Genomic DNA, 27,656 nt, shown 5'->3' on the forward strand with positions numbered 1-27,656 from the left:
TTACTCCTGCGAGGCAGAAGCACACAAGCATCCACCAATGGGCACGCACTTCGGACTAACGTCATGAGCCGGACGGCCGGTGACTCCGCCGATGGAGAAGATGGCCGCCCGCGCTTCGAACTGGGCGAGGTCGCGTCAGCTGTGTGCTTCAGCCCCTCGTCAGAGTGAATTCCAGAACTGTTTGTGATGGTCTATCCTGCCGGAAATGTTACTGCGGGCTTACGATCCGGCATTTGTGCTACATGCGTTTATTCTGAGCCGTGATCTGGCGAAGGAACGTTGCAGCGAGCATCGCTGGCGCTGCGCTACGCTTTACCCGAAAACAGGATCCCGCGGCGACCACTACGAACACACATCCTGCATGTTTGTTCCAAGTTGTTTTATTTCGCTCCCGAGTGAAGTTACGACGAGAAAAGTTTTCCAAAGACTGGTGCCTACTGTTAGCGGTGGGTGTGTTCGTGTACTGTGTCGCTGCGTTTTTTGTTGGACGGTGTGAAGTGATGGAGCAAAACCATTCTCAGGAGAAATCGGAAAAGTGTGCGTGCATGAAACAAACCTACGAGTGTCTCAACAGAAAATATTTGCAGAAGAAGCCTTCAACGCAAAGATTTGTCGCCGTCAACTTAGCGTGAACGATCATTGTCGGCAGTTAGATAGCCGAGCGTCTAGCGACGGGGTTCGAGCGTTGTGTAGCACCGTCGATTGATTGCTGTCCATCAGTGCTCACTGCATGCACAAGCTGTAGAATGCGTGCTGTGAAATTTGAAAACACAAAACCAAAAAATATAAATTTTATGCGATTTAAAACCAAGAGTATTTATTTAAAACAATGAATGAAACATTTTTGTACCTTCCTGCCTCGACCGTATTCTTGCCCCAGGTTTGTAATAGTTGCGATAAATGCATTGTTTTATATAAGTACTTTTTCAATAGCAACTGATTCATTTTAAGCTTGGAAAACAAGTAATAGATACACTGTGTACATGTGAACAAGCGCAAGAGCCTTGCGGAGCTTCTCTTCCTACTTTTGTCACTTACAATGAAGCTAAAGAGCAGATGACGGGCAGCGTTGTACAAGGCACGTGGTTATTTTTCAGTTGCGACCCGGCATGTACTGTAGCATATGAGAGCTCTACTAAACCAGTCATCAAAATACAAAAGTCTTTATTTATACCGAGAATTACGCGTTTCAGGAGCACGATTTTTCGAGCGGGACTATTTTAGTCGCAGAGGCAATCGGCTGTCGCGCTTCGGTCATCTGGGCCGGGCCTCCCCTTTTTTCTAAACTTGTATCCGACTATAGAGTGACAGCATTGGGTGATATGGTTTCAGCCCGTCTTGACATAAAACATAGTTCTGCATCACTCAGGGAATTTTGCAGAGGCACTCAGGGAAAACCTGGAAAACTCGGGGAATTTTGAAATCTCAACTTGGTAGACAACCTGCTTCTCTGCGCCGTATCGACAAACTTGGTCGTAGTGTGCCCTTTGTGCATTGTGTGGAGGAGCGTCTCATCCTTTCCTGACCGCGCTTGCAGGGTACGCCTCGCGCAAACTCGTATCCACAACATATCGACCATATATAGTAATATTTGCATGGTATATATATGATGCCGCTAACAAGTCCTAAGTGCTCGACGCTGTATATTTACAACGCCATTTTTATGTTTGAAAAATGCACCAATTTTTCAACTCTGTTGCCCAGCAAGTGTTGCCACCCTGTGTGGATACAAGAATTTTTTTTTTTTTTTTCACTCAATAGTCTTGGTTTTAATTCCACTACTTGTTATGCCAACGTGTTGGTGACCGCTTGTGCATCCATTATTGCACAGCACTTATATTTCATTTCGTCTTGCAAGCTGTTTCCATTTGTTGCGCTTGCAAAAACTGATGTCTACCTGATTTTTTAATCTCAAAAATTACCACTGGATGCTCGCTTGTTTATTGCTCACAGGGGTGCGATTATATCTGTTCACAGGTGGGCACTGGTATGCACAAACGATGCCACCGTGTATAAACGATGCTGCCGTGCCTGCACCCCTTGAGATTTGCGAGAACTGATTGCCCCTCGGCGACTGGGCAAAGGATTACTGCAAGTTTCTGACTCGTTCTCTGATGGGCGCACAACCATAAAGGGCGCATGTGTGCTCTCACATACATGGTTAGATTATGCTGTGGGCGTTGCTCTGCTGCGAGTCGAGCAACGATTCTTTCAATTTAGTCATCAAGTGCCGAATCGGAATATATCTATTCTAGGGTATCTACTTTTTTATATTTATTATTAGTATTTATGCAAGCCCATCTGCATTCATAAATAAACAATGCATGTTTACCTATGAAAATATCTTTTTTGTCACTTTATGGTCAGTCTAGAAAGATTATGGCGAATGGTACATAGGTCACTCTGAAAATTTTAAATGTGCAATACAAAAAATCAAGCGGGGGGGGGGGGGTCACATTTGGTAAAAAAAAAATTGATATGGTGTCAAAATTTAGAGTTGGTAAGGTGGGAGCAACTGTTCAAAGAAAGAGAAGGAATGAGAAAGAACAGAGGCTGTAAGATAAAACGGGGAAATAAGTTGGTCCCCTGTAAGATTGCTGTTGTCTACCAGACCGCTTTGTCCGGCAGCTGTACATACATAGGGCAGACAGGCTGATGCATCAATGTAAGGCTATTGGAACACCAGAATTCTTTAGAAAAGAAATCTGCAACCCTGGCAAAGCACTGTTTCAGGTGGGAGTGCATACCATTCTTTGTAAACTCAAAAATCCTGTTTGTTCTCTCTGATACTGACCTGAAAGTAGTAGTGGAGGCATTTCATATAGTGAAGCAAGCTAGTGGCTATTGAGCCTACCGTAGTCTTCCAAGAAAATGGCCCTAGGGGTGAACAGCGTAGATACCACGAGGGAATAGATGCATGGATGGATGCTATGAGCGTCCCCTTTGGAATGGGGCGGTGGGTTGCGCCACCAAGCTCTTGTTATTTTATTGCCTAATGTCTTACCTATGTTAAAAAAAGAAAAAGAAAAGAAAAATCCACGATGAATTCTCATAACCAAAGTTTCTGAACCCTTATTGTGAATTTTGTTTTTGTATGCCTCAGTTTGTCGTTTCCCTACTTCCACCAATGTTCCAATCGCCTCTTACTAATCTTTCTTGCGTGCATGTTTACTTTCCCCCTGCTCTCGCTGAACCCAAGGGCTTCAATGAGGCCAGTGGGGCCTAAATTGACCGCTGGGCAGATATCTTCACATTCTAATAAAACATGCTCCATCGTTTCCCTAGCTTTACCACAGCAAGCACATGTCTTTTTTCTTATATCTCGCTTTATAAGTGCGTTATCTAAGCTAATCCTGATCTCGCCTCGAAAAGTAATGAGCTTCCCTTAGAGCTAGCAAAAGTATTCCCGATTTAAGTACTTACTCATGGTGCGTTTCTTTTCTATTGCCACCACCCTTGAGATTATCTCAGCCTCTCTGACTTTCCGCTTGACGTCCTTTGTTGCTGTGTTGTTCACCCTATAGGCCGCATACTTCCTGGTAAGCTTCCTAGTTCTTTTCCTCCACTTTGAACCAGTGTTATTCCTGTGCAAATACCTGAACACTCTCCTAGCCCATTTACTTTCTTCCATATTCCTCAGTCGTTCTTCATAATCAATTTTACTGTGAGCGTCCCTCACTTCAAAACTTGTCTAGCCCATATCACCCAGCACAGCTTCATTTGTAGCCTTCCCGTGAGCGCCCAGTGCGAGGCGTCCCACTGACCTTTGGTTGCCATCGAGTCCTGTTTGCACCCCTGATTTAAAGCAAACAACCGTATTTCCAAAAGTAAGTCCTGGAACCATTACACCTTTCCACTGGTTGGGATTGACAAGTGCTCTCTATTGACAGGGAGCACGTTTGATGTATGGCTTTAAAAGCAAGCATGTTTTTCCAGTAAATGCAGTTGCAAGTTCAGTGCCCTCCACGTTCTTGTATTGTGTCGTTTTTAAGTAATATGGAAAACCACCAACTTGCCCAATCTGCTGTTGTTCTGCCTGAGCTGCTCCACAATGCTCAGCAGTACAACACTACACTCAAGGGTTCCTGTTCAGGCCAGGGAAAATTTGAACCTTGGGAAATAGCCTTGATTTTGTGAACGTTATCCTCTTTATATCTGAGATCACCACACTCGTCCAGTCTTGCGCGGGACCTGTGTTCTGGTATACTCATATATAATGGGCAACCATATTAGTGTGCCCGTGAACCCGTGTTAGTGCTTTATTGAAGACATCTTCATGCTTATCTAGTGAAAGGCCAAAATGCATATGACAGTGAGTTTTAGCTAACAGGAATTTATTTCATGGAAAGCTACACTGCAAAGTGTGAGTTACCGCATCGCAGCCGCGTTAAGTGCACTTGAAACATGTTAGTAGAGGCATCACTGCAAATGTTTTGGCCATGTGGTGGTCGCAGCACTGGTTCAATAAGTAATCAAAAATGTTTAATGGGGAAACGGATATGGAAAAGGAGCAGAGTGCATGGGGATCTTTGCGCCAATCGGGAGAGATTTGTGTGAGGGAACTGGTTGCATAGGTGCTGTTCTGTAGATCTTCAGGCTGCCATATTGTCTCAGATTCTGCTGGGGCGGCATTGTCCAGAATGGCACTCCCTTCACTACAATTGAAAGCCTGCCCAGCCATTCATGGAATGAATGCCATAGGGCTTTGCGTCAACCTTATCCATGGAGGAATAGCATGCCTTTAAGGGCACAAGATCATTGCTAATGGTAAGAAGCACATTGGTTTATGAAGCATTGTTAAACAAACCATGATTTGACTTATTGGAACAACTCCTGCAGCGTGCAAAGCAACCATCTGGCCAAATGCGAAAAGAGCTACGGTTCTGCTGTCCTACAGGCATCACATGGTGCATGGAGGAAGTAAATAAACTAGGAGGAAGTATTATGTCACGCAGCCAGCTTTTGTAAGCCAACTCTCCATGAAGCCAAAGCCACTCCTTTTGCTCTTTCCCTCGAAAAGTCAGTCCAACGAGTGACCTTTGAGACTTAGCGTATTGGCCTTTAATGCGAGGCATTTTGGTGTTTCGTAGGTATTTCGTCCTCATTATTATGAGGTGCAACCGTACAGGGCAAAGTGATGTATGTGTTGTTTCTTTATCCTTTCTTGTTTTGTGTGCAACACCCCAACTAGCTTAGGACAGTTATCAATTAAAGAAACATTGCCATCCATCTTACCTTTACACTACCAATTCTTCATTATTTACCTTTCCCCTACTATTCAAAAATCCCATACTTCAAGGAGGATAACAATCTTACCTCTAGATTGATAGTGAATGATAGTGTTCAGTAATGTGTTGTCTAGTGGGCAGAGTAGGTGCATAAATGTTTGTCTCTGCAGTGTGCCGTCGATGGCTGTGACTGGGCCTTTGCCACAGAGTACAAGCTCAAGCGCCACCTGGAGACTCACGAAGGCAAAAAAGATTTCACGGTGAGCATCATGCACATGTGCATAGTGAGCTTCATGCATGGTTGGAACTTTTTTTAAGCTTTAGAGTAGAGGGGAGTTGATACCAAGCAGCAGCGCTGAAACAGAACATGAAATAAAAAAAATAAAAAAGGTGATGATTTAGCGGTAAATGCGAGAGAAATGCATTAAAGACATCACGCTGCACCTCTTTGAGGTTTAGGATCCACGGTTTAAACTGTCTTCACCACATTACAAAGTGTTGTTCAGGTCCTCACTACACACCCTGCATCTTCGAGGAGCGAAGTGCTCCGGCAATTGTGCGCGCGCGCGCGCGCACACACACACACACACGCACGCACGCACGCGCGCACACACACACACACACACACACACACACACACACACTGCAGCTCTAATGCTTACGCATTAGGGCTGCAGTGCCGGAACGTTTTGTGCAAGGTAAGCAAAAGCCCCAGGAGTCGGAGTCCACTTCCCTCTTGAGGTTGTGAGAATGCTGCTAGCCGTCATTAGAGTCGGTGCTCGCCATGTTAGAATAGCTGTGTAAAAAAAAAATTTGCTGAAACTTGGAAGGGTGGGCTAGTATTGGGCTAGCTGGTTTTCCATGCTGATAAGCGTAAAACAAGACAGAAGGATGCATGGAAAAGTGCTTGACCTCGTCTTTTTCTTGTCCTTCCATCTTGTTTCGCGCTACCCACCATGGTTGCTTAGTGGCTGTGGTGTTGGGCTGCTAAGCACAAGGTCGTAGGATCGAATACGGGCCACAGAGGCCGTATTTCGATGGGAGCGGAATGGCGAATACAGCTGTGTACTTAGATTTCGGTGCATGTTAAAGAACCCCTGGTGGTCCAAATTTCCAGAGACCCCCACTTCGGTGTGCCTCATAATTGTATCATGAATTTGGCACGTAAAACCCCATAATATAATTTAATTAATTTTGTTTCGCACTGCATCACTTATGAGTACTAAGTAGGGGTGTGCAAATATTCAAAACTTTCTAGCACTGAATCAAATAGTGTCCTATTCGAATCGGTCTTTGAATCGTATAGTCACTTTATTAGTAAATGCAAATATTTTTTAATACTTTTGGAATATTTCAATACGTCAACTGTACCCAAATAATCTTAAGTTGGAGCAAAAGTACAGTAAATTTTCACCCCCACGGGCGTAGTACAGTCAACGACCGATTTTTCGGACCCTCTAGGGAATGTAAAAATGTCCGAAAATTCAGGCAGTCCGAAAAAATGAATGCATGCAAAAAAAACCGCACCTTCTTTCTTTTTTTCTCGGATCTAGAGGTAAAGGGTGAAGTACCAGGCTTCCGAAACCCTGCCAAAGCATCAGTGAAGTGGCTATAAAAAGAGGCGTTAAAAAACTCTGTATGCAGCCTACTGCCGGTTTATTATGTACATGTGAATCGTCGGGCAGGCAGTATTATTGCTGCAGTGGCTTGAAGAACTTGTTGATTGTTGTTTTGACGGCGTTCCGGTTGCATGCGATCATATTCGCCTCGATCTGAGCAAGGGTCATGTCAGCACTGTACACCGATGAGTCAACAGAGCTTACGGCAACTCGGCGCTTGTAGGCGGCGCAGGCATTGGCTCCTCATTTTCAACATCGGAGTCTTCTGAATCCCCCACGACCTGACGGACTATTTCCTCGTCAGTTTTGCGCCGGTACTAACCGACGGTACTGCTTTCCGCACTTCGGTGCCATCGGCGAGGACGACGAAGACGGAGTGGGGGCCATCGAAGGCAAGCGAAATCCTCAAGTTGCGAACAGTGGAGTTCGCTGACAAGTGTCGAAGCACCTAGGCCTAGCGTCGCAGAGCACACTTGACACAACAGCACAACCACACACCACGCTAACCAAAACGTGTGGCCTGCACATGCCTGCACAAACAAACGAAATGGTGCCGCTCTGGAAACAACGCCGGAGGTGGAAGTGCGGCGATGAACATAGCCAGTGTGGCCAGGCCAAATCGGTGTGTGACGGCTAGTTTCGGCTAGTTGTGGTTCTAAGCGGTGATATGCTTCGGCTCCAAGTCGATTTCCTTCGCAAGGGCGCTGCGCAAGGAGCCAAAGGACCTTCTGTGGGGTCAAAAAGTCCGGAAAATTGGACGGCGGGAGGTTTGAGCGTCCGAAACTTCAGATGTCCTTATACAGTAAAAGCTCGTTAATTCGGACTTCTAGGAACCGTAAATTATGTCCGAATTAACCGAATGTCCGAATTATCGAGCGGACAACAAAAGCAATAAATGCACGACTTTCATCAACAAACCTTTACTGCCCAAAGTAATCGAGGATGCTCGTCTGCTTTCGAGCAGAAACCCACGCGGATACTATTTTACGAAGTCCTTCCAGGTGCTTAGAAGCTCGCATGCTGTCTGGAGTGTCCCAACAAAATTCTTCCAACACATCGAGGGCCTCCGCGGCTTCCTTCACAGTGCGAGGGGGCCGAGGCTGCTCCTCTCGCGGCTCCTCTTCCTACTCAGAATCTTCGCCGTTCAGCACGTCCCTGACGATTTCTTCTTCGGTAAGCGAGCCGGCTGTAACAACGCCGTCATCAATGCCGACGTAATCAGCGAGTGTCGCTGCATCCGGCAGAACTCCTCCAAAATCCTCGCAGTCATCTCCATTGTCATCTAGCGACACTTCGGCCACTGCATCATCGCCAGGCTCACGCACAACGAAGCCACTGTGTCTAAAACAGTTGGCGACGACGTGCGCGGGCGTGTTGTGCCAAACGTAGGCAAGAATGTTGACCGCGCTCAAAAGATTCGCGTCGTACTGCTTGCCGACTTCATGGCACAGGAGCATCCGTTCCAGCACGCGCCTGCGGTATTTGGTCTTGACATACTGAGTTATGCCTTGGTCCATCGGTTTGAGGGCCGATGTTGTGTTCGGCGGCAAGAAAACAACTTCTATGTTGTCCAGTCCGGTGACACTGTTATGCACACTACAATTGTCCAGCACCATTAACACTTTGCGGTTCTTTGCGGAAAACTGTCGGTCTAACTTCTGCATCCAGCCACGAAACTTCTCGCTTTCGAACGCATGAAGAATCTGTTCTTCATTTTTCACATACGTGCTCAAGGTACTTCTTTTCACGTCGTACTTCTTCATGGCTTCTTGTCGAGAGAGTCCGTCCTTGAGGGCCTGCAAAATTTCCACCTTGGTAGCCAAGTCCTTCGCCTCGTATTTCAGCCGCTTCGCTGGCGTTGCCATCGGCGGAGAATGGAGTGACACGAGCGCACAACAGAAAAGCACCAATAAAGTTCAATAACTGAGCTGCGCTAAATCCAGCGGTCCTCGGCAAAACAGCGTGCAAGGATGTAGCGCACCAACAGCAATAAAGCGACAAAATGGCCCCGTCAATAACGCCGACACATGCAGAAACAAGGAAAAGGACCCATCCAGCCACAAGTCGAGCCAATTGGATTGGATTGGCCAAGTTTCAGCCACTTGATGTCAATGGCGTTGCTGCGTTTGGGCAACGAGGCGTTGGTTTGGGTATCACTTTTGTGCCGCATTTGCCGTATTGTCGTTTTTCAGCCTCGGTGGCTGCCCGAAATCGTCCGAATTATCCGAGGTGGGCTGGAATCCGTTCGAATTAACGAGAGTTTCGTCCCATAGACTCCTATATATAATTGTAGGGACCAGGCGCGAAGGTCGAATTATCGGATTTTCCGAATTAACGGAAGTCGAATTAACGAGCTTTCACTGTACATTGATTCTATGGGGCTCGTGGCGGTGCCGCGAAGATGTCCGAAATATCAGGCATGTCCTAAAATTTGGGCGTCCGAAAATTCAGTCGTTGACTGTATAGGCATAAAACAAGAACTGACGGAGTGGAACAGGCTACGTCACTTATACCTGTGTCACACGGGCACATTTGGAAGGCCTTCCAGTCAACGGCCTTTGAAACGCCACAACTCTATCGACTCAAAGCAGTTGTTGCGCTGCTACACGGCACTTTCGAAAGGCCGTTGAGTGGTTCAGGCGTTTCTCGCAAAATTGTGTGGCGCTGCGGATCTTTATTTTCGTTTTCGTTGTCACGAAAAGTTAAACAACATTAAAACCATTTAAGAACACTATAATTTCTTTTATGTTTGTTTTTACATTAAAAAAAATTTGTTTATACATTGCCATACATATATGTTTAGTTTTTAAGTTGTTGAGTAGCGAAACTGCGGCAACGTTTGCGCCTCTCGATGCGGCTGCCGTTTTGGTGTGTGTTCGCACATGTCAAGTGGCAAAACCACTTTATTGAATAATGAATAACACTCATATATAGTATTTTTAGAGCATTTGGTTTGATTTGTTCTTTCTAACTGTGAGTACGAGCACATTGTGAACGAGCGGGCATGTTCGCGCGTTTCCGCTTCCGTTGCTCAAAGGCCATTGAGATTTCGATAGAGATATAGGGTGCTCCGTTGACTCGATAGACTATTGACTCGGCGGCCTTCGAAACCGCCCGTGTAGCAGCTCGAACTTGACCTTTGAGTCAACTGACTATCGGTTGGAAGGCCTTCCAAACGCCCGTGTGACACGGGTATTAGGTAGCCATACTTTAGAGGCTGTACAGCGATCATTCGGACCTTCTGAAGAGCCCTGTGCATGCGAAAAAACTGCTCGTTTGTTCCTAATGCTTCATTTGTGCTTTTAATAAACAATGCTTCATAACGTACTAAGTAATGACAGAAACTTGCTAACTGGAATGTGAACATTGGTTTGTATTAATTGTGATAACGGCTGTTCATTATTTGAAAAGTAATAATTATTCAATTCGATTCTGGCACTTTTCGATTTATATTCGATTCGGTCTCACAAACCACTATTCGCATGCCCCTAGTACTAAGGAGTTCAAATTGGAGGCATGGTAGCTGCAGATTAATTTTGACCACGTCGGATCATTTGCATAGTGCATACATTGCACCCACATTGATTGTAGCTGCTCACCTAAGAATTGAACCGAGTAATTCATGGCCAACCTGCATTTATTTTTCTCACTTCGCTTAACATTTTTCTCTGTTCATGCTCTCCACATTTAATCATCAGAAGAAAATTTCTGTCATGGTGTGGACAATGTGTACGAGAAAAGAAATTACTTGAATTTGTGAAAATATCAATTGTAAATACATTAAGCTGTAAGTTGTTTATTGCAGTGTTCTGAAGCAAAAAATAATGGAGACGGCCAACTTGGATAGCGGGTAGAGCAATATTTCGGATGTTTAATTTCATTCATTATCAATTTCTTAGTGATAAGGTGTTGGTACATTGCTACATGCACAACTCCGCTGCACTGTGTCTGCAGCACATTGCAGTATGGAGTAGCTGCATAGACAGTTAATACTTGTAAGTGTTAGGAACACTCCACACTGTTTTGTGTTGAAGTTCTGCAAAAGAAGCCTTCTTTGTGAGTAGTTTGTGTTCATTGTTGAGCACTGAATATGTGATGCATGCAAGCTTCAGCATAATTGTTTGCAGCAGTGCTGAGGTGCTTTGGCCAAGGAGTGAGGGATAGAGTCGAACCTAGTTATTAGGATCCCAGATATAACAAATAATTTGTTACACCGACCATATTTCACTGCATTTACAATTTTCCGACCATGCCTATTGAAACTGTGTTCAGATACATCTTCAAAAGCACCGTACTGTTACAACGAACGCTTTAAGGGGGGAGGAGGGGATCGGAACTAACTTTCTTGTTTCTTGACAGAAAGGGCTGAAATTTGGTACACACACTGCACATTGCTTTAAAGAGACAAATCTAAAATTTCATAAAGATATCTTCATTAGTTTTTGTTTTATAAGAATTTATAAGTTCCTTGCTTGTGGAAAGCCTGGCACAGTAACGAAGCATGATAGGGAGTTGGGAATACTTTGCATGTTTGCCTAAATGTCTAATCTACATCAAGACAGTGTTCAATTTTTTTTTTTGTGCTCTAATAATTTTTTGCTCACCATAACACGCACATGACTGTGCTTCACTGCATGGAGCCATGTAGTTATTGTGAATATAATTAAATAATGGAAAGATAAAGAAACATATCAAGACTGTCTTTAAATACATCGCAGCTTATGGATCACAGCAAAACAAACTGGACCAAAATCGGTCCAGCCATTGTTGTGCCATGCTTTCCACGAGCGAGGTGACTGACAAAAAAAACGCAACTGAGAAAACTGGCTTCAAAGTTTTAAAAGCACTGCACATTTATTAAAAAGCACCAGGGCTGTAATATTTTGATTCATTGCTGCCAGGCATCTTCTTGCACCTTTGCTTCTTTGTTTGGTGGACTTTGGATGCCTTCTTCAGGCGTTCTTTGTCCTTTTCTTGAGCCCTCTGGACGGCAAGGGCACCAGGATGTACACCCAAGGTAGCACACATTTCCGAGTAAGCTCTTTGGGTCCCTGAATTATATTTCAAAACTGCCTCGTTTACTGCTGTCTCTACCGCAAAACGTGAGGCATGCTTATCCTTTGACAATGTTGACCAAATAACCGAATGCAAGCTTTCAGCTGCATTCTGCGTCCTTCCACCCTTGCAGCGCTCCAGCAAGTGGACGTCTGAAAGACGCTGATACAAAGGCAGCATGGCTTGGGAAACTCTGCTCATAAGCTTGTATTTGTGAGCAGGCTGTGGTTCTTTTTTCGCTTCTGCTGCTCTCTGCTCACACCAGCTGAGAGGGCCAGGGGGGCAGAGCTCATGGTGGGGGTCACTGTCAGTAGATGACACATGATAATACGTGGCCATGACAGCTTTCTGCATTGCAGCAACATCGTTAGTGTTCTTGCTGATAGCCAGGCCATAGTAGTTGGTGAGCTTTTTTATCAACTGTTGTGTGAGCCCACCTTTGCCACCCAGTGGCTCCCCTTTCTTGGCCTTGCTCACAATGGAGCGAAGGCCAGTGCCCATTCTTTTTTTCACATGGTTTATGCAGTCTTCTTTTGTGACTGCGATAAAACCATATGGCTGTTCATCTCGCAATGCCTGGAAAACACGGCTGTCTCCATCAGAGATGACTGCAGTATATCGCAGGTCGTTCTTGGCCAATGAACGGCCAAAAAGCTGCAATGCAGCCTCCACTTCCATTTGCCCAGAGCCAACTTCAGTGTTTTTTTGACACTGGTGCTGCTGCCTCCACTGAAAGTATGTGGGGTCACTCCCTTCTGGGCCCAGGCTACAACCAAGGCAGAAGTTTGACAGAACAACACTGTCCAGCACAAGCCCTGTGTGGAATTCTGTTATGCATCCAACCCCAATGTGGGAGCCGTGACCACGCGTGAGCCAAGTGCCATCATAAACAACGGTCACATTTTTACTGAAGCCAACCTCCATCTCGCTGTACACCTTCTTCACAGCAGCTACAGCATCTATAAAGATGTTGTTGGCAGCCTCCCCTGCAGCAGGCTTGAACAGCCCCTTCAAGTGCCCCTGGAATGTTTTGTGGTGCAAACCACGATGGGACACATTCATTGTGGCCCAGAAATCGTTCAGGGCTGTCTGCCCTTTGCCTATTGCTTGAACAGCTTGCATTGTGCGAATGTTCACATCAAACACCCTTGCACTTTCCTTCCTTTGAGAGGACCACTGGGACTCAATAGGGCCACAAGTAGTGCATGACAGCACCATTTTCACTGCCAGACCGAGCCTAGTATCGCAGTGCACACTCACAGTACGCTGTTGGCATCTTGTGCACAGAGTTTTGGCGATCAAAGAGTTAATCGCGGAAAACTGCACAATAATGTACTCACTGTCACACGGGGCCGAAATTTGTTCTTGGCCTTGCTGGTCCATCAAACTGAACTTCCGCTCAGTTGCGGACACTGCGCGAAGGGAGTGGCGAACGCTGCACGCCTGCGCTTCTGCAGTCACTGCTGACACGAAATGCGGCTCGAGGCGCGCCTGAATCGTGCGCCGTTCGGGCGAAGATTCGTCTGGTGAACCTTGAGTCACCATACTGTAGCTCGTCGACGGTTGGGGCTCACTCGCAGGTTGCGCGTCCCTGTCGCACGATGCGTCGGAAACAGGGTACACCGTCTCTGCTGGCGATAGTGATCTTCGACCCGCGTCACCTCCAACGACGCGATCTCGGTTGCTGACGCACGCGGCCGTACGCACAGGTGCGAGAGCCTCCGTTGGCACGTTTTCCGGTGGCTTGGTTATCGGGGTAGATGGCACAGGGCGATTGTCGGCTTCGCTGTTGGAATCGCACGGTGCAAGATAGCACGGCACGTTATCCGCGTGTTCAGTAGGGTGCTCCGCTTCTCCCGCTGGCGGCCGTCTTTTTCTCGCCGTAGGAGGCTTGCGCTTCCGTTTTCCGAAGGCGTGCTTCGTCAAAAATTTCTTTTCAAACGAGCGGCGATCCATCACTGATCTGGGAGCTTTCAGAAATCTGAATTCAGCGAGCGTCAAATGAAGAACAACGCCAGCGTGGTTCGCAAAGCAGACAACTGCGGCCGGCTGCGGTTGCCAGCTTGCCCGCTGCCGCAGCAGCAACCAATGGCGAGACGCCTTTCAGCACGGGAACCAATCGGAGGCCCGCTTTCATCGCAGGGCCCGTGTGACCACCTCTAGCAGACCCGCGCTTCTTTTGTGTTTGTGTGTTTGTTAGAAGATGGCGACGACTGAAGAATTCAGAAACGGAACGGCGAAACTTCGAGCTTTCGAACGATACCAAGATGGCGGCGCTCGGTGGCGGGAAAGACGAGTCAGGGCTCCGCGAACTGCGGTGATTTTACGCGATTTAGAGCTGTTTTCTCGCGCTATACACTGATAAATTATTTTTTTTCGGGCACTTCTAATGCGTTTTCAGCCAAACCATTTTGATACAACGTAGATTAGGCATTGCAGATACCGAAAAGCGCCGTTGCCAAAAATCGATATTTTTTGCGATTTTCGCGATCTGATCCCCGCGTCCCCCCTTAAACCCAGTCATGGAGGAAGACATTTAGGAGGTGAAACTCCCTTCAGCGCAAGCGAGCATGGGTGACCAGATAAGGTCACAATTTTATGCGCCGACGGGGCTGTATGCAGTGGCGGCACCATGCGGCGCGTCGTAGAAGCCGCAGCGAAAAAAAAAAAAATGCAGTGCCCGGGCAGGAGGCTCCGGCGCGCTCTCCGGCCACTACCTCCGTGCCCTAAATAGAAGTCAGGCGCGCGCGGCTGAACGGGAGGAACACGGTCAACCGGTTGCCCTGGAAACCGCCACAAACGGCGGTAATTTCTTTCCAGGCCGCCAGGTGCCGCCAGCATGATAATGGCTCTGCGGGCTTGTGACCTTTTCTGGCCGCTGCAAACAGCGGAATTTCCACTCCTAAATGTTTCTTGTTCCGTGAACCCGGTCCAGGTAAAAGGGCGGCTTACGCAATGTCCCTAAGCGTAGAACCGCGACTGAACTGGGTGCACGGCAGCGTGGCCCCCCACTCCAGTCTGACCACACCAACGAGCAAGTGCTGCGCACGAATTTCGGAAGCCAAGAGGAAGGTCTTGACTATGCTAGGGTAACCATGCTTTCAAGGCCTGCTTTCAAGGGGCAAGGCAGTGAAGCGGCGGTGGCCTCTGAGATGGCACTGTCGAGTGCACCGACATTGCCACGGTGGCTGCAGCGCGCGGTTATCTGTACGGCGCACTATGTCTATTTGGAGCAGTTTCAACTAACGGCTGCTCGAGCAGTGCTACCGTATCATTGCTGTTGATATTCGTGAATGGATGTGAATGCGGCACAATGTGCCATGGCCACGCAAAGTTGCCAAGAGTTGGTAGTTAGCAGTAAAAGCTCACTAATTCACATCTCATTAATTTGAATTTTTTGGTAATTCAACTTAAATGGCTCAGTCCAGCCAAGCTCCATAAAAATGTTTTCAAAAAGCTTGCTTATTGATATTGAACTGGTCCGCCGTGGATAATTCACATCGCGCCACTGTGGCCGGCTTGTGGCTCTCGTTAGTGGTCACTTTCCCAGCTATCTCCATCGTCATCGATCAATGCCCCGGCAACAGCAGCTCAGGGTTCTACCAACCGGGAAAGCCGGGAATTCTCTGGGATTTTGAATAGTCTGGAAATACTCGGGGTTGAACTCGGGGAATTTGTGCTTCTATCAGGGAAAATTAGCTGTAATTTTATTGAAAGTAAAAGAAAGTTGCGGTAATGCTGGCTTGAGTAACAGAAAGGAATCGTTACGAATAGTCTTTGACACTGTGTCATCGGCTGGAGCAGTTGCCAGTGTACAGTTAACTAGCGATTTTCCGGATGCCCAATAATTTGGGCGTCTTCAAGTCACCACCACGTACCCCGTAGAGTCAATGAACCTTTCGTTGTCCGATTTCCCGGACTTTTTGCCATGACCGCAGGTCCGAAACGGCATTAATCAAAGCCACCACTGCCGCCATTTTGATTACCTCGCCGCCTTGAACCATCCCTCTCGCATGCAGATCCACCACCGTGCCAATGCCAGGCCTAGTTGCTTCGGCGTTCGCTATTAAGCTTCTTACTGTTCTGTGCCGCGTTTTTCATTGAAAGAAGTCGCTGCTGTCAGTAATGGCGCTGACTCCACCTTTGTAATCCTTGCCAATGGCTTCGAAGCTGGGAAAGCACGGCGCGTTGCATAATGCCAGTTTCCAAAAGTTATCTTCGCCTCAGTACAAAAATTATTAACGTGGTGAAGCACACATAAAGCTACTGTGGTGAAGCAAACGCAAAAGTATTGTGGTGGAGCATAAGAGTGGGAAGGGGCAATTGTCACGGCACACAGTATGTATTCCTTAATTACACACGCGTGTATCCACCACCTTCTGTCACAGTACGAGCACCGATATGCCTAGCAAGTGTACTGGCAGGTCTTCAGAGCTTTTTCAGATGTGCCTGTGGCTATTTGAGCTCTTAAGGGCAGTAAAAGACACACAATAATTCTTTCAAACTGCCTTATATTTCGGTCATTTTCGCGGCCCCTAGGGAGTCCAAAAAATCGGACGTGGACTGTGCAGCTGACCAAGAAGATGCTTCAAATGGCCCGTGGGGTGAATGCGCATCGGGAGGAGGGTGAGAACAGATAGGACCTATGCAGTGAGGAATGAATGGGAAAGGAAGCGTGCCGCCGCTTTGAAAGAGCTTGAGCTCAAAAAACAATGTTGGTTGACGCCGAGGTGCAGGTGTCCCTCATCCAAACCTAAATAAACTCTTTAAAGCAGCAGGGAAACACAAGAGTGAGGCATTGTGTGCGGGCTTAGAGTATGTCAGCACAGTTGAGGTTGACTTTCCAGCTGCTGAGAGAGAATCTTACTTGTGACAAATTCCGGGCTTCATACCAGTGAGCTTGCTATCAGTTGATAGAAATAGCTCATATTCGAAAATATTTGCTTCTGTGTACATCTCCTTTTTAGTGGTAATTGAGAAAGTCCACTCAATTTGCAATGGGTTTTACTATCTTTTTAAGGGGGGAAGCGGGGATCAGATCGCGATTTTCGCGAAAAAAAATCGATTTTTGAAAAGTACGCTTTTCAGAATCTACAGCATCATTTCTATCTTGTACTGAAATATTTCACCGAAAAACAAACTCTAAGCACTTAAAATAAATATATTTGTCGGTGCCGGCGTCCACAAATCCGCCCGAAATCGCGAAAAAGCCGCGAAGTTCAACGCGCGACTGCTCGGCTTTCCCGCCACGGAGCGCCGCCATTTTGGTATCGTTGGAAAGCCCGACTCTTTGACTCTTTGTCCCAGCCCTTCCCTTCCTTCCCTGCCAGCCAGCAAGCGCACAAAAAAAGAAAAACAGGAGAGTGGCAGCACGGAGCAGCCAATGGCTGCCGCGCCCCGATTGGCTCTGCGCCGCGGCTCGTTGTAAGGCGCCTCCTCATTGGTCGACGCCGCGCCATAATGGCGGCCGAGGCAAGGAGCGCAAGGAGCGTCTGCTTTTGTCCGCTGCTGGAAGCCTTTCTGGACTTTCCTTCTCTTGTGTTTCGAGGACGTCGGCCACGTGCAATGGATCCGCGCACGTTCGAAAAGAAGTACCGGACGAAGCATGCCTACGGGAAGCGGAAACGCAAGCCCGTCACAGCAAGGAAGAAGCGGCGATTGTCAGCAGGTGGTTCGGCCGAGCCGAGCGTCCGTTCAGAATCGGCGGAGTACGCGCCCAACGTGCTGTGCGATCTCTCGCCCAACGTGCTGCGGGATCTTGCGCCGAGTCGAGCACCAGCCAGCGATAGTGAGACGAACCATGATCTTTTGCCGTCGAAGCGCGGGCGCAGTGTTACTTCACCGGTGACGATCGACATGCCAGTGAGTCTCGCCGTACGCGAGCGTCCCGTCGCAAGTTCGTCCAGCACAGATTACGGAGTGAGCTTGCAGCGGTCATCGCCGCCCGACTGCAGAGCATCGGAGACGCGCTTCCGCGGTGTGTCGTTCAACGCCGAGATGTCTCCGCAGCCAACAACCGCCAGTGAAGGCAGTCCCATGCCATCGACGAGTTCCGGCGCTTCGACGGAGCTGCAACGCGGGCGCACGCTCGCTGCCGCGGATGCGCCGGCGGCCGACCTTGCCGCTCATCGCAGTGTTGACTGTTCGCCCAGTGAACGTCGCACTATTCAAGCTCACCTGGAAACACGATTTGTGTCCGCGGAAACTGCAGAACTGCAAGCGTCGAGAGTTCGCGAATCGCTTCGCGCGGTTTCAGCAACGGAGCGCAAGTTCGGGCTGACTGGCTCACAGGAAAATGCCATTCCCGCACCTCCAGAAGAGGAGTTTATGCTTGTTCAAGTTGCTGCTTTGAACTCGCTGATTGGTTCCCCGCTTTGCCCAACTTGTCAGCAGCCCGGCCTAGCAGTGCACCGCGAGACTGAACTGGGACTAGCTGTGAAGATGGTACTTTCATGCATTTCCTGTGGTAGTACCCTACAGTCTGAGTGGTCCTCACAAAGGAAGAGCGGCTCTAGAGCTTTCGAGGTCAACATCAGAGCTATGCAAGCAATAAAGAGCATTGGGAAAGGACCAACTGCTCTTAATGACTTCTGGGCCACCATGAATGTCTCGCATCGTGGGTTACACCACAAAACATATGATGGGCACCTCAAAAAGACTTTCAAGCCTGCCGCAGCGGCAGCTGCACACAACATCTTCACAGATGCTGTAGAGGCAGTGAAAAAGGTGTACACTGAAATGGAGACAACATTTTCAAAGAACATTACAGTAGTGTATGATGGCACATGGTTGACACGCGGCCACAGCTCCCATACCGGCGTAGGCTGTATAATTGATTTCCATACAGGGCTTGTGTTGGACTGCATAGTTCTGTCCAACTTCTGCCTTGGGTGCAGCCGACAGCCAGCAGAAAGTGACCCCAACTATGCTGAATGGAAGCAGCAACACCAGTGCCAGAAAAACACTGATGTGAATTCTGGAAGAATGGAGGTTGAGGCTGCACTACAGCTCTTCAGGCGCTCCTTGAGCAGAAATGATCTACGTTACACAAACATAGTTTGTGACGGGGACAGCCGCATGTTTCGCACTCTATGTGATGAAGAAGTTTATGGTTTTGTGCAGCTATCTAAAGAGGACTGCATAAATCATGTTAAAAAACGAATGGGGGCTGCACTTCGCTCTTTGGTGGCCAAGGCAAAGAAAGGAGAGCCACTAGGTGGAAAGGGGGGCCTGACACAGCAGCTCATCAAAAAACTGACAAACTACTATGGCCTTGCTCTGCGGAACCACTCGGAAGTCGAGGAAATGCAAAGGGCAGTAATGGCAACGTACTACCACATCACATCAACAGATGATGAGCCCCATCATGAGCTGTGTCCCCCTGGCCCCCTTAGCTGGTGCAACCACCGGTCAGCTGAGGCAGAAGGGCAGCCAGCACCAGCTCACAAGTACAAGCTTTCAGCTAAAGTTGCTGAAGCACTCCTGCCTGTGTACCAGCGCCTCTCAGACCCTCAGTTGCTGGCCCGGTGCAGAGGAGGCAAAACTCAAAACGCGGCTGAGAGTCTCCATTCAGTGATATGGTCACTAGTATCAAAAGACCAGCATGCCTCACTGTTTGCTGTGGAAACAGCAGTGCACGAGGCAATTTCAAAGTACAACTCGGGCAGTCTGAAAGCTTATTCAGACCTGTGCACAACATTGGGCCTGCGCCCTGGTGCCCTCTCTCTTCAGCGGGCTGTCGAGAAAGACTCCCAGCGAATGAAGAAGGCACACAAAGTCCATCTCCTGAAAGGACAGAGGGCTAAGAAGTCACCTGCTGCCAAGGACACCAAATTCTACAATGCAGGAGCATTCTAGACAGTGTGTGCCAGTATGGAACTTTGAGGCTTGTTTTCTCAAAAGTTTGTTTTGAGCTTATCACCTCGCTCGTGGAAAGCATAGCACGGCAATGGGAGCACGGATTTTAATCCTGTTTGTTTTGCTGCAATTGGTGAAGTGTGCCTTATGTCAAGACAGTCTCAGATTTACCATTTAGGCTCACCATTTTTTTATTACACAATAATTGGAGCATGATACATTCTAAACATAAAGAGAAGGTGCATACTATATCGTTTAGAAGAAGAGCAGAGAAATTTAAAAAGAAATTAAGAGAATCTTGACTTAGACTATACTTCTTAGTAACTATTAAAAACATTTACAGACCCATAACCCATTTTGCTGTCACGCTAGGCTTTCCACGAGCAAGCAACATGTGAGCAATATATAAATAATGATAAAATAAAAACTACTGAAGATATGATTGTGAAACTTTGCAGCTGTCTGTTTGATGCTATTTCGAACCTGTATGCCAAATTTCATCACTCTAAGATAAAAAATGAAAAAGTTAGTTCCGATCCCCTCATCCCCCCTTAAGATATCTTATTTGCTGTGCATTTGCTGTGCATTTTACTAACCCCTCCCTCCTGTTTTCTTTTTGAATAAAATAAACACTACTCCTTATTATTCAAACTGGATTAAGTCATTCTTTTTTTAATGTGCTTACTAGAGAGTGACAGCATCGGGTGACATGATGTCAGCCCGTCTTGGCATAAAACAAAGTTGTGTGTCACTCATGGAAAGCCCGGAAAACTCGGGAAACTTGGTAGACAACCTGCAGCTCCCTCATATCACTAAGGCTGTGCTTTTGTGAACTGCATGCGCCAGAGCAGTTCGAAAGAGCTGGAAGCATTTGATGGCTGCCATGTTCGTACATTGTTGCAAATGAGTCGTTGCATTGACATCTACAGGAGAGTATGCGGGCGGTGCTGGCTGATGCGGCACATTCGGTAACTCTCCAGTTGTAAAGGTCGAGCAATAAAAATAAGCTGTGTTGTTTTTTTGTCCTCTTTGTTAAGTGAGTGCCTCATTGGTCGTGACATTTGTGTGGCGGTGACCAGACCTACACTGTGTGCGTGCCGTCGTGTCTTTGCTGTGTGGCAAATAGTGAAGCTTTTTTCAGTCATATGTGAAATTTTCAGCTTCATAGGTGCCTTGAATTGCTCTTTTGTTGTGGATATGCAGTCGATTGTCTATGTTGTACTTGCAGCTCAAAACTGTCAAATCACGAATTTTGTTAAGCTCAGGTTTTAAAGTTTGAGTCTGAGCAGTAAAAGTATTTTCACTAATTCCCAGAACATTTCTGATGGCTAGAACTGTGTCAGGAAGCACTTATAAACAAATCGCAAGAAGGACGGGCCATAATAATGCGTGGGTATGAGCGCCAGCACATGTTGTACTGATTGCGCTGATGGCACTATATCGGCGCATGGCGTCCGAGAGTTCCGTGCGTTGCGTCACATGGTGCCATTAGTCTTGGACGCCATGGCTGACAATGCTTAGTGCCCACAGCTGTCATAAGATGGAGCCCACAAATTAAAAACAAAAGTGTAAAAAGATACTGATACGTGTCTCAAGAAAATAAATTGTTACAATTTCACCAGAAAGGAGGAGTATTGATGGTGATACCAAAGAGTCAACAGCACAAAGTAAGGGACGTAGTTTTATCGATGTTGTGCGCTCTCAAGTAACGTGAATAAATCCCACTCAATGAGCACAAACAATCACTGTCACAACGCGAGCGAATGCTTCACACCTTGTCTCAGATACTTGAGATTGCACTGCCGCCAACACTGGATGCGGGAACACAATGCGCATCAAGGCACCAACCATCTCGGCTTGGTCTTTGCACTTGCTGCGGATTACATCCAAGATGGGGTGCGTGGCCTGTGTATGGAGGGGAGAGGGCTCCCCTCCCACAGGGCAGGCCTAATCACGTTACCGCACGCTCGCCACTTCCCAACTCCGTTGGTCACACACAACTAAGTCTCTCTCTTATTTTGTACGTCCATTCTTCCATTGTGAGTTTACCAATTTTGCATTTTGGATGCATTAACTAAAGTAATGGGAGCTAGTGACATATCCCTACCGTAATTGCCAAACTTCACTGGGAGAAAGAAATGCGCAGCTCGCCACTGTCAAATTACGCACGGAACACGCGCTGACGATTGAAATCTGTGTCAGCCAATAAAGTGCTTCCTGTGTCCACGTGGCAGCAATAACAAATCGCAGCACTTGATTTTTTCATTGTCTTTTCTGCTTCTTTTGCTTTTATCTCTACATGGCAAAATACAGTGCCGTGGATATCTGAAACTTAGATCTTTCCTCTTTACGATGGTTCCAAATTGGCAGCATTCCAACCAGAGTGGTGGGCAGCAGACCGGAGTGGCGCACATAATTTTCAACACCGCCTACCGTGGGGAGAACCTTGCTTCCAATGCTCCAAGACATGAGTCAACTGCGCTGACAGGGGCAGATGACTGTCGCACTATCGGCTCGTGCTTTGGAGCAATGAAAGAGAGATAGGAGAGCGCCCTAGATACCCAGTAGTTTAATTGTTATAACCAATAACGCGGCATGAAAACATTGTACTAGTAAGCAGTTTATTTTACCATAGAATAGGCACAAAAGTTGATGGTGCACTGTTACATGTGAGTATTGTTAAAACCGGTAATTTTCTTAGTGGGTTTGACTGTAATCATCCATCATTTGTGCATCCATGAAAAGACCACAAGCTGGCATCTATGTGTGCGCAGTGTGATGTGGTAGGCTGCGGGCAACACTTCACGACGGTGTACAACCTGCGGGCGCACATGAAGCTGCATGGCCGGCCCACGTTTGGGTGCCTGTCACCCGGCTGCTCACAGGTGTTTGGCACCCGGCGCAAAATGGAGCTGCACCTACGAGAGCACCAGGAGCTGGATGCACCCTATAGGTGGGTGCATTTGGATCCCTAGTCTACTTGGGATGCACAACAAAATTATGTAAAGCAAAACTACTGGTAGTCAGCGTTAAGCACGTCTTTTTACAAGAGGCAAAGAATAACAATACAAAAAATTTTCAGATGTTACTGCATTCTTTATTTTTCTGATTGTTACTATTATGATTAGGGGTGCATGAATATTTGAAATTCCAAATATGTATTTAATAGTTTCTGCTATATGATTCATATATGAGTAGAGAATTCATTAATCAAAGTTTTTAAGTATTCCCATTTAAATACTGTGAGGAACAACAGCAGCCTACAGGGAGGAAGGTTGATGCAAGTGGAGACTTCCCAATAATACTGCTGCCCGAGGAGGGCCCATACAAATCAGTTTCTAGGCGAATGTGTTCAGCAAATCCCTCCTACAGAATAGTTTTTAAATGAACATGCATTGCTCTAGGCAGCTTTGGTTAACAGCGCGACAGTCTGCATGAGAAGTAAGAGAAGCCTCTTTGGGAGTCACCTACATGGGAAGTTACTACTTCCCATGTAGATAGTTGTATTACTAACCAAAGATTCAATATTACCAACTTGCCCATTCCAGCCACCTTTGCTTTAGGCAGCCTATGAATTTGTTGTCTCAATATACCCAAAGCAATTTATTTTTTGGCCAGACTTCCATTGTTTGGATTCCTTAAAAACAATGCATAGTCAACGAGCACTATACACTCAAACGTTGTATTAATGAAATTAGATGTAACGAAATAATGGATATAACAAAGTAAGTGCAATTTTTTTTTATATCTCCATAGAAATTATGTATATAATACTTGATTTTAACCCAGTAAAATTGCTCTGTGAATAGATTTGATGAACTACATTAGTTACCAAAACCAAAAAATACCTGAACTCTGTTCACCGAGTATATTGCTTTCTGTGGGGTTCTGCACTCCTTTGGCAGGGCAGTTGAAAACTCCCATGTTGAATACACTGTTGAGCAACGTGTCTTTCTCACTGCCGTGCATAGCTGCACTTCCACTGTGGCCACATGCAAGCAGCAATTCTCCATCGCCCTCTTTCTCACTGTGGCTCGTCGCATAGGCTGGCGCAGCTTGGTGTAGCCTCCAATGGTGCCGGCGCAATCTTGGAGGCCATGCCTGGCTGCAGCAGCCTGTGCATTGCGCCGCAGTGGTCCTCTATACAGTGAAATCTCAATATAAAGAACTTCAAGGGACAGTGGCAAATTGTTCATTATTTTGAAAGGTCATAATAGTGAGTGTCCCAAAATTAACCATTCTTCCCGTCAAACTGTCAGTGGATTAGTTGTCATTTTATGGGCCAAACGTCGGTGTTGACTCACAGCCCATTGTTGTTGCCATTTTCCATAGATTCCACTGCCATGCAGGGTGCTGTTTACAGCAGCTGCTGCTGCCAGACCTTTCAGACGATGTGCGCTACTCTGGCACCTTTGGCCACGCACTGCTTCGGCCACGCACTTAACTGGTCGTGTTTCTTTCCATCGCCATAGTACTTTTTCATTTTATCTTTTTTTATTATTTATTTTTTATTCTTCAGCCTGAGTATGTTAGAATACTACTCACCCATTACTAAGGCCACAAGTTCAGATCAGTTCAGTCACCCACGATTGTGCTCCATGCATTTGGAGAAAAGAGAGAGAGAAAAAAATACGGAAAGCAAAACGGTGGCCCACCCTTTCAGGCAGCGAGAGTAGAAATGCACCAGTGGACAGCCCAGTAACTAGAAGGTGGCACCGACAAAGTGGAAAGCTGTGTTGCTTAAAGGGACACTAAAGGCAAATACTAAGTTGATGTGGACTGTTTAAATACCATTCCATAAACCTCGCTACGCTTGTTTTAAGCGAAGAAAAGACTTAGTTTACGAGAAAATTGCATCTGAAGGGTCCAAATACCTTTTTCGTAATTCAAATCTCCCACCACCCAACCGGGGGAGTGGTGACATTGCATACGCCATCACCACCCTTTGCTGCTGTCGGTGAGTAAAACGGCGGCCAACAGATGGCGGTACTGAGCCAAGACAGAGTGGTGGATTCGCCGTTGCAGCTGCTTTTTGGTCAAGTGGCATAGACTATTCGGGCATCCCGCGACATCAGATGGAAGTTTACTTCTCTGCTACTTGCAGTTTGTGCGAGTTTCGTGAGCGAGCAAAAGCAGCGCAGCACTACTTGATCAGGAAAGTACTGAAGCGCGAAAGCGTGGGTAGCACAGAGTCGAGCAAAAATGGAACCTTAGAGTGCCCGTGTCGTTGTCAACGGTAATTTCAATAAGTTCTTTTTTCTAAAAATGAAATGGAAGTGGACAAGTAGCATTTTATTTCGTCTGATAATACAATACAAGCATGTTTTTTGCAAAGAGTGGTTGAGTACCAGTGACAGAACTTAATTAACTGAGGAGTGCTTTCGTCTTCGGGCAAGTACTTGAATGTCTTGGGGGAGTCCCTAATCATGTCCTGCATTTATCTCAATTTCTCAATTATTAAGGCTCTGTTCGCGATAATATTGATACATGCATATTGCGTGTTTCTTGTGGCCGATGCACGCAGGTGCCCCGATGAAGATGACGAACGCTCTCAAGCTGTCTGCTGAACTGGCTAGTGCTGTATTATCTTCGTCGTGTAGAAATCCTCCATTGACGATCCCAATGAACCAGAACTTACTTGATGTTCATGTCAAAGGGTGTCCCTTTGACGGTGTTTATAGATACTGGAGCCCAGGTGTCCATAATGAGTTGTAACCTGTGTCATCGACTGAAGAAGGTTCTCACGCCTCCTACTACTCGAGCCGTACGCGTGGCCAATGGTAGCACTGTTGACATCACTGGAATGTGTACTTATTGTATCAGTATCCTCGACCGCCACGTTCCTGTTCTTTTTACAGTGCTGACCAATTGTCCCCATGACCTAATCCTTGGACTTGACTTTCTTATGGCACATTCAGCTTTGATCGACTGTTCTGCTGGTACCCTTTGCCTCGAACTTCCTCTACTCACGCATATTCGTGCAAACAACTTTAGTACGACCACCTTCATCCACCTGCCGCCTAAAGTCGGTACACAGGCCCATATCGAGTGCTGCATCTGCCCTGAATTCCACTGACGTTGTGCATGTCGCATGCCTCAAACCATGTTGCTCTCCTGTTATCACCGATATTTAGACACAATGGGATGGTGCTTCCGTCGCCAGGGATAATGATACATGCATGTTGCGTGTTTCTTGTGGCCGATGCATGCGGGTGCCCCGACAAAGATGACGAACGCTCTCTGGCTCTCGAGCTGTCGGCTGACCTGGCTAACGCTGCATTATCCTTTGTAAATACACTTTGTAAATAGTCTCCAATTCTTATTCCTTCGTTCACGTAACAATATTGACGCCTTAGCGATTCTCCAGCACGAAGCTACCACGTTACCTTGACTTAATATTTGCCTTACAACTCTTTAAGACGGAGCTGCAAATTTTGCTCAACTCAAAGAGTCTGCTGATAGTGTTATCCAACTATCAGCTGTGGTGGCGCACTGGAAGTAAGTGCTTCACAGGCTTTGCTTCGTACTGCTGATGTGAAGATTGAGACTTATGCCTGTTTTAACAATATATTGTATATAGCAATAAGCAGCCGATGCACCTTCAACTTCTTCATGTGTTCTATGGTAAAGTAAACTGCTTACTACAACGCTCCCGTGCTCCATTATTGGCTATAGCAATTAAATATGGCAGTTGGTTGTGTTGGCCAAAAGGAAAGTGACGGCAAAATCCTTGAGATGAAAAGAAAAATACGCCAGCTGCCTTTGCTCTCTCCCTTGTCCACCCTCTCGCTGGAGAGGGGGACTGGCAATGAAGGTGTACAGTGCGTGGCACAAAGGAACGGGTGGATCAAAGCATCTCACAATTGCCCCCCCCTCCCCCCCCCCCCTAGATTTTGCATTTTTTTTTTTTTTATTTTCGTTCGAAGACACCCAGTAGCCAGATCTAATTGTTATAGCCAATAATGCGGCATGGGAACATTGTAGTGAGTGGTTTACTCTCCAACAAGACACACACCAAAGTTCACTGTGCAGCAGCTGCTCATTGTTACATCCGAGTATTGTTAAAGCGAGGCTGGACTGCACTTATTTCTCTCTAACAAAAATGTCTGAATGTTTGTTCACACTGCTTTTTGCCTGCAACCCAGTTGTAACAGCGGGATTTTCTTTGCACTTGAATATTTTTGTCAGTGGATTCATCTGTATCGTCAACAGGGCGTGAAACCGCATCTTTGGTCGCCGAGTCTCAAATTCAACAAAATAATTTTTTTTTTGTCATTGAATTTGGTTCTTGCTATATACGTTTCTTCCAATAATTTTGAAATATTTAGGGCCCCTTCTGTGTCAGACAAATCAGTCGGTGACTGTACTTATTTGCATGAAGGTTGAATTTCTGAATATAACCAAATGTCAATATTTAATGAAGTGTTGATTTTACCGACCTTGTTATACTGAGTTTTAACTGTAATGTTGAAACCGATTGTTTGAAAGCATGGCACACCTTTTTTTGGCCACTTGTGGAATTAAGGCAGTTAGTTTCTGGGGAATCCGATATGTCAGGTTCCCCATTTTTTTGACCTTTATGCATAAAGTTTGAATGAGTGCTTGGTGAGTGTATTTGTGATACCCTCAGGTCTTCTTAATGAACCATTTTAGAGGGAAGGGGCTAGAATAATGAAGTCACAAAATGCAGCAATAGAACATAGAAGAACATCTCTAGCGAAAAAATCGGAAAATAGGCAGCTACAATATTAAGAAAAGCAAATATGAAATAAGGCGATAGTGCAGAAATGAACAATGAGAGCAAATGCACAGCAAACATTGTTATGGAATCGAGCAGTGAAGCATGTAACGCATCAAGGTAAGTACAAATTAACTTGGTTGAGAAACAAGGCGCATC

At 46.5% G+C, this 27,656-nt stretch overlaps 1 protein-coding gene across 1 annotated transcript in view; it reads left to right on the top strand.

The window, feature by feature from the left end:
- The window catches only part of LOC126516750 (uncharacterized), a 105,796-nt gene that overhangs the window by 15,434 nt on the left and 62,706 nt on the right, over window positions 1–27,656 (top strand). The window contains exons 3-4 of the mRNA XM_050166849.3: window positions 5,399–5,488; window positions 22,534–22,712. Coding sequence (XP_050022806.3) covers window positions 5,399–5,488; window positions 22,534–22,712 — 269 coding nt within the window. The remainder of the gene's footprint in view (window positions 1–5,398; window positions 5,489–22,533; window positions 22,713–27,656) is intronic.

Source organism: Dermacentor andersoni, chromosome 1 (assembly GCF_023375885.2).
Source record: "Dermacentor andersoni chromosome 1, qqDerAnde1_hic_scaffold, whole genome shotgun sequence".
Classification (NCBI taxonomy): domain Eukaryota; kingdom Metazoa; phylum Arthropoda; class Arachnida; order Ixodida; family Ixodidae; genus Dermacentor; species Dermacentor andersoni.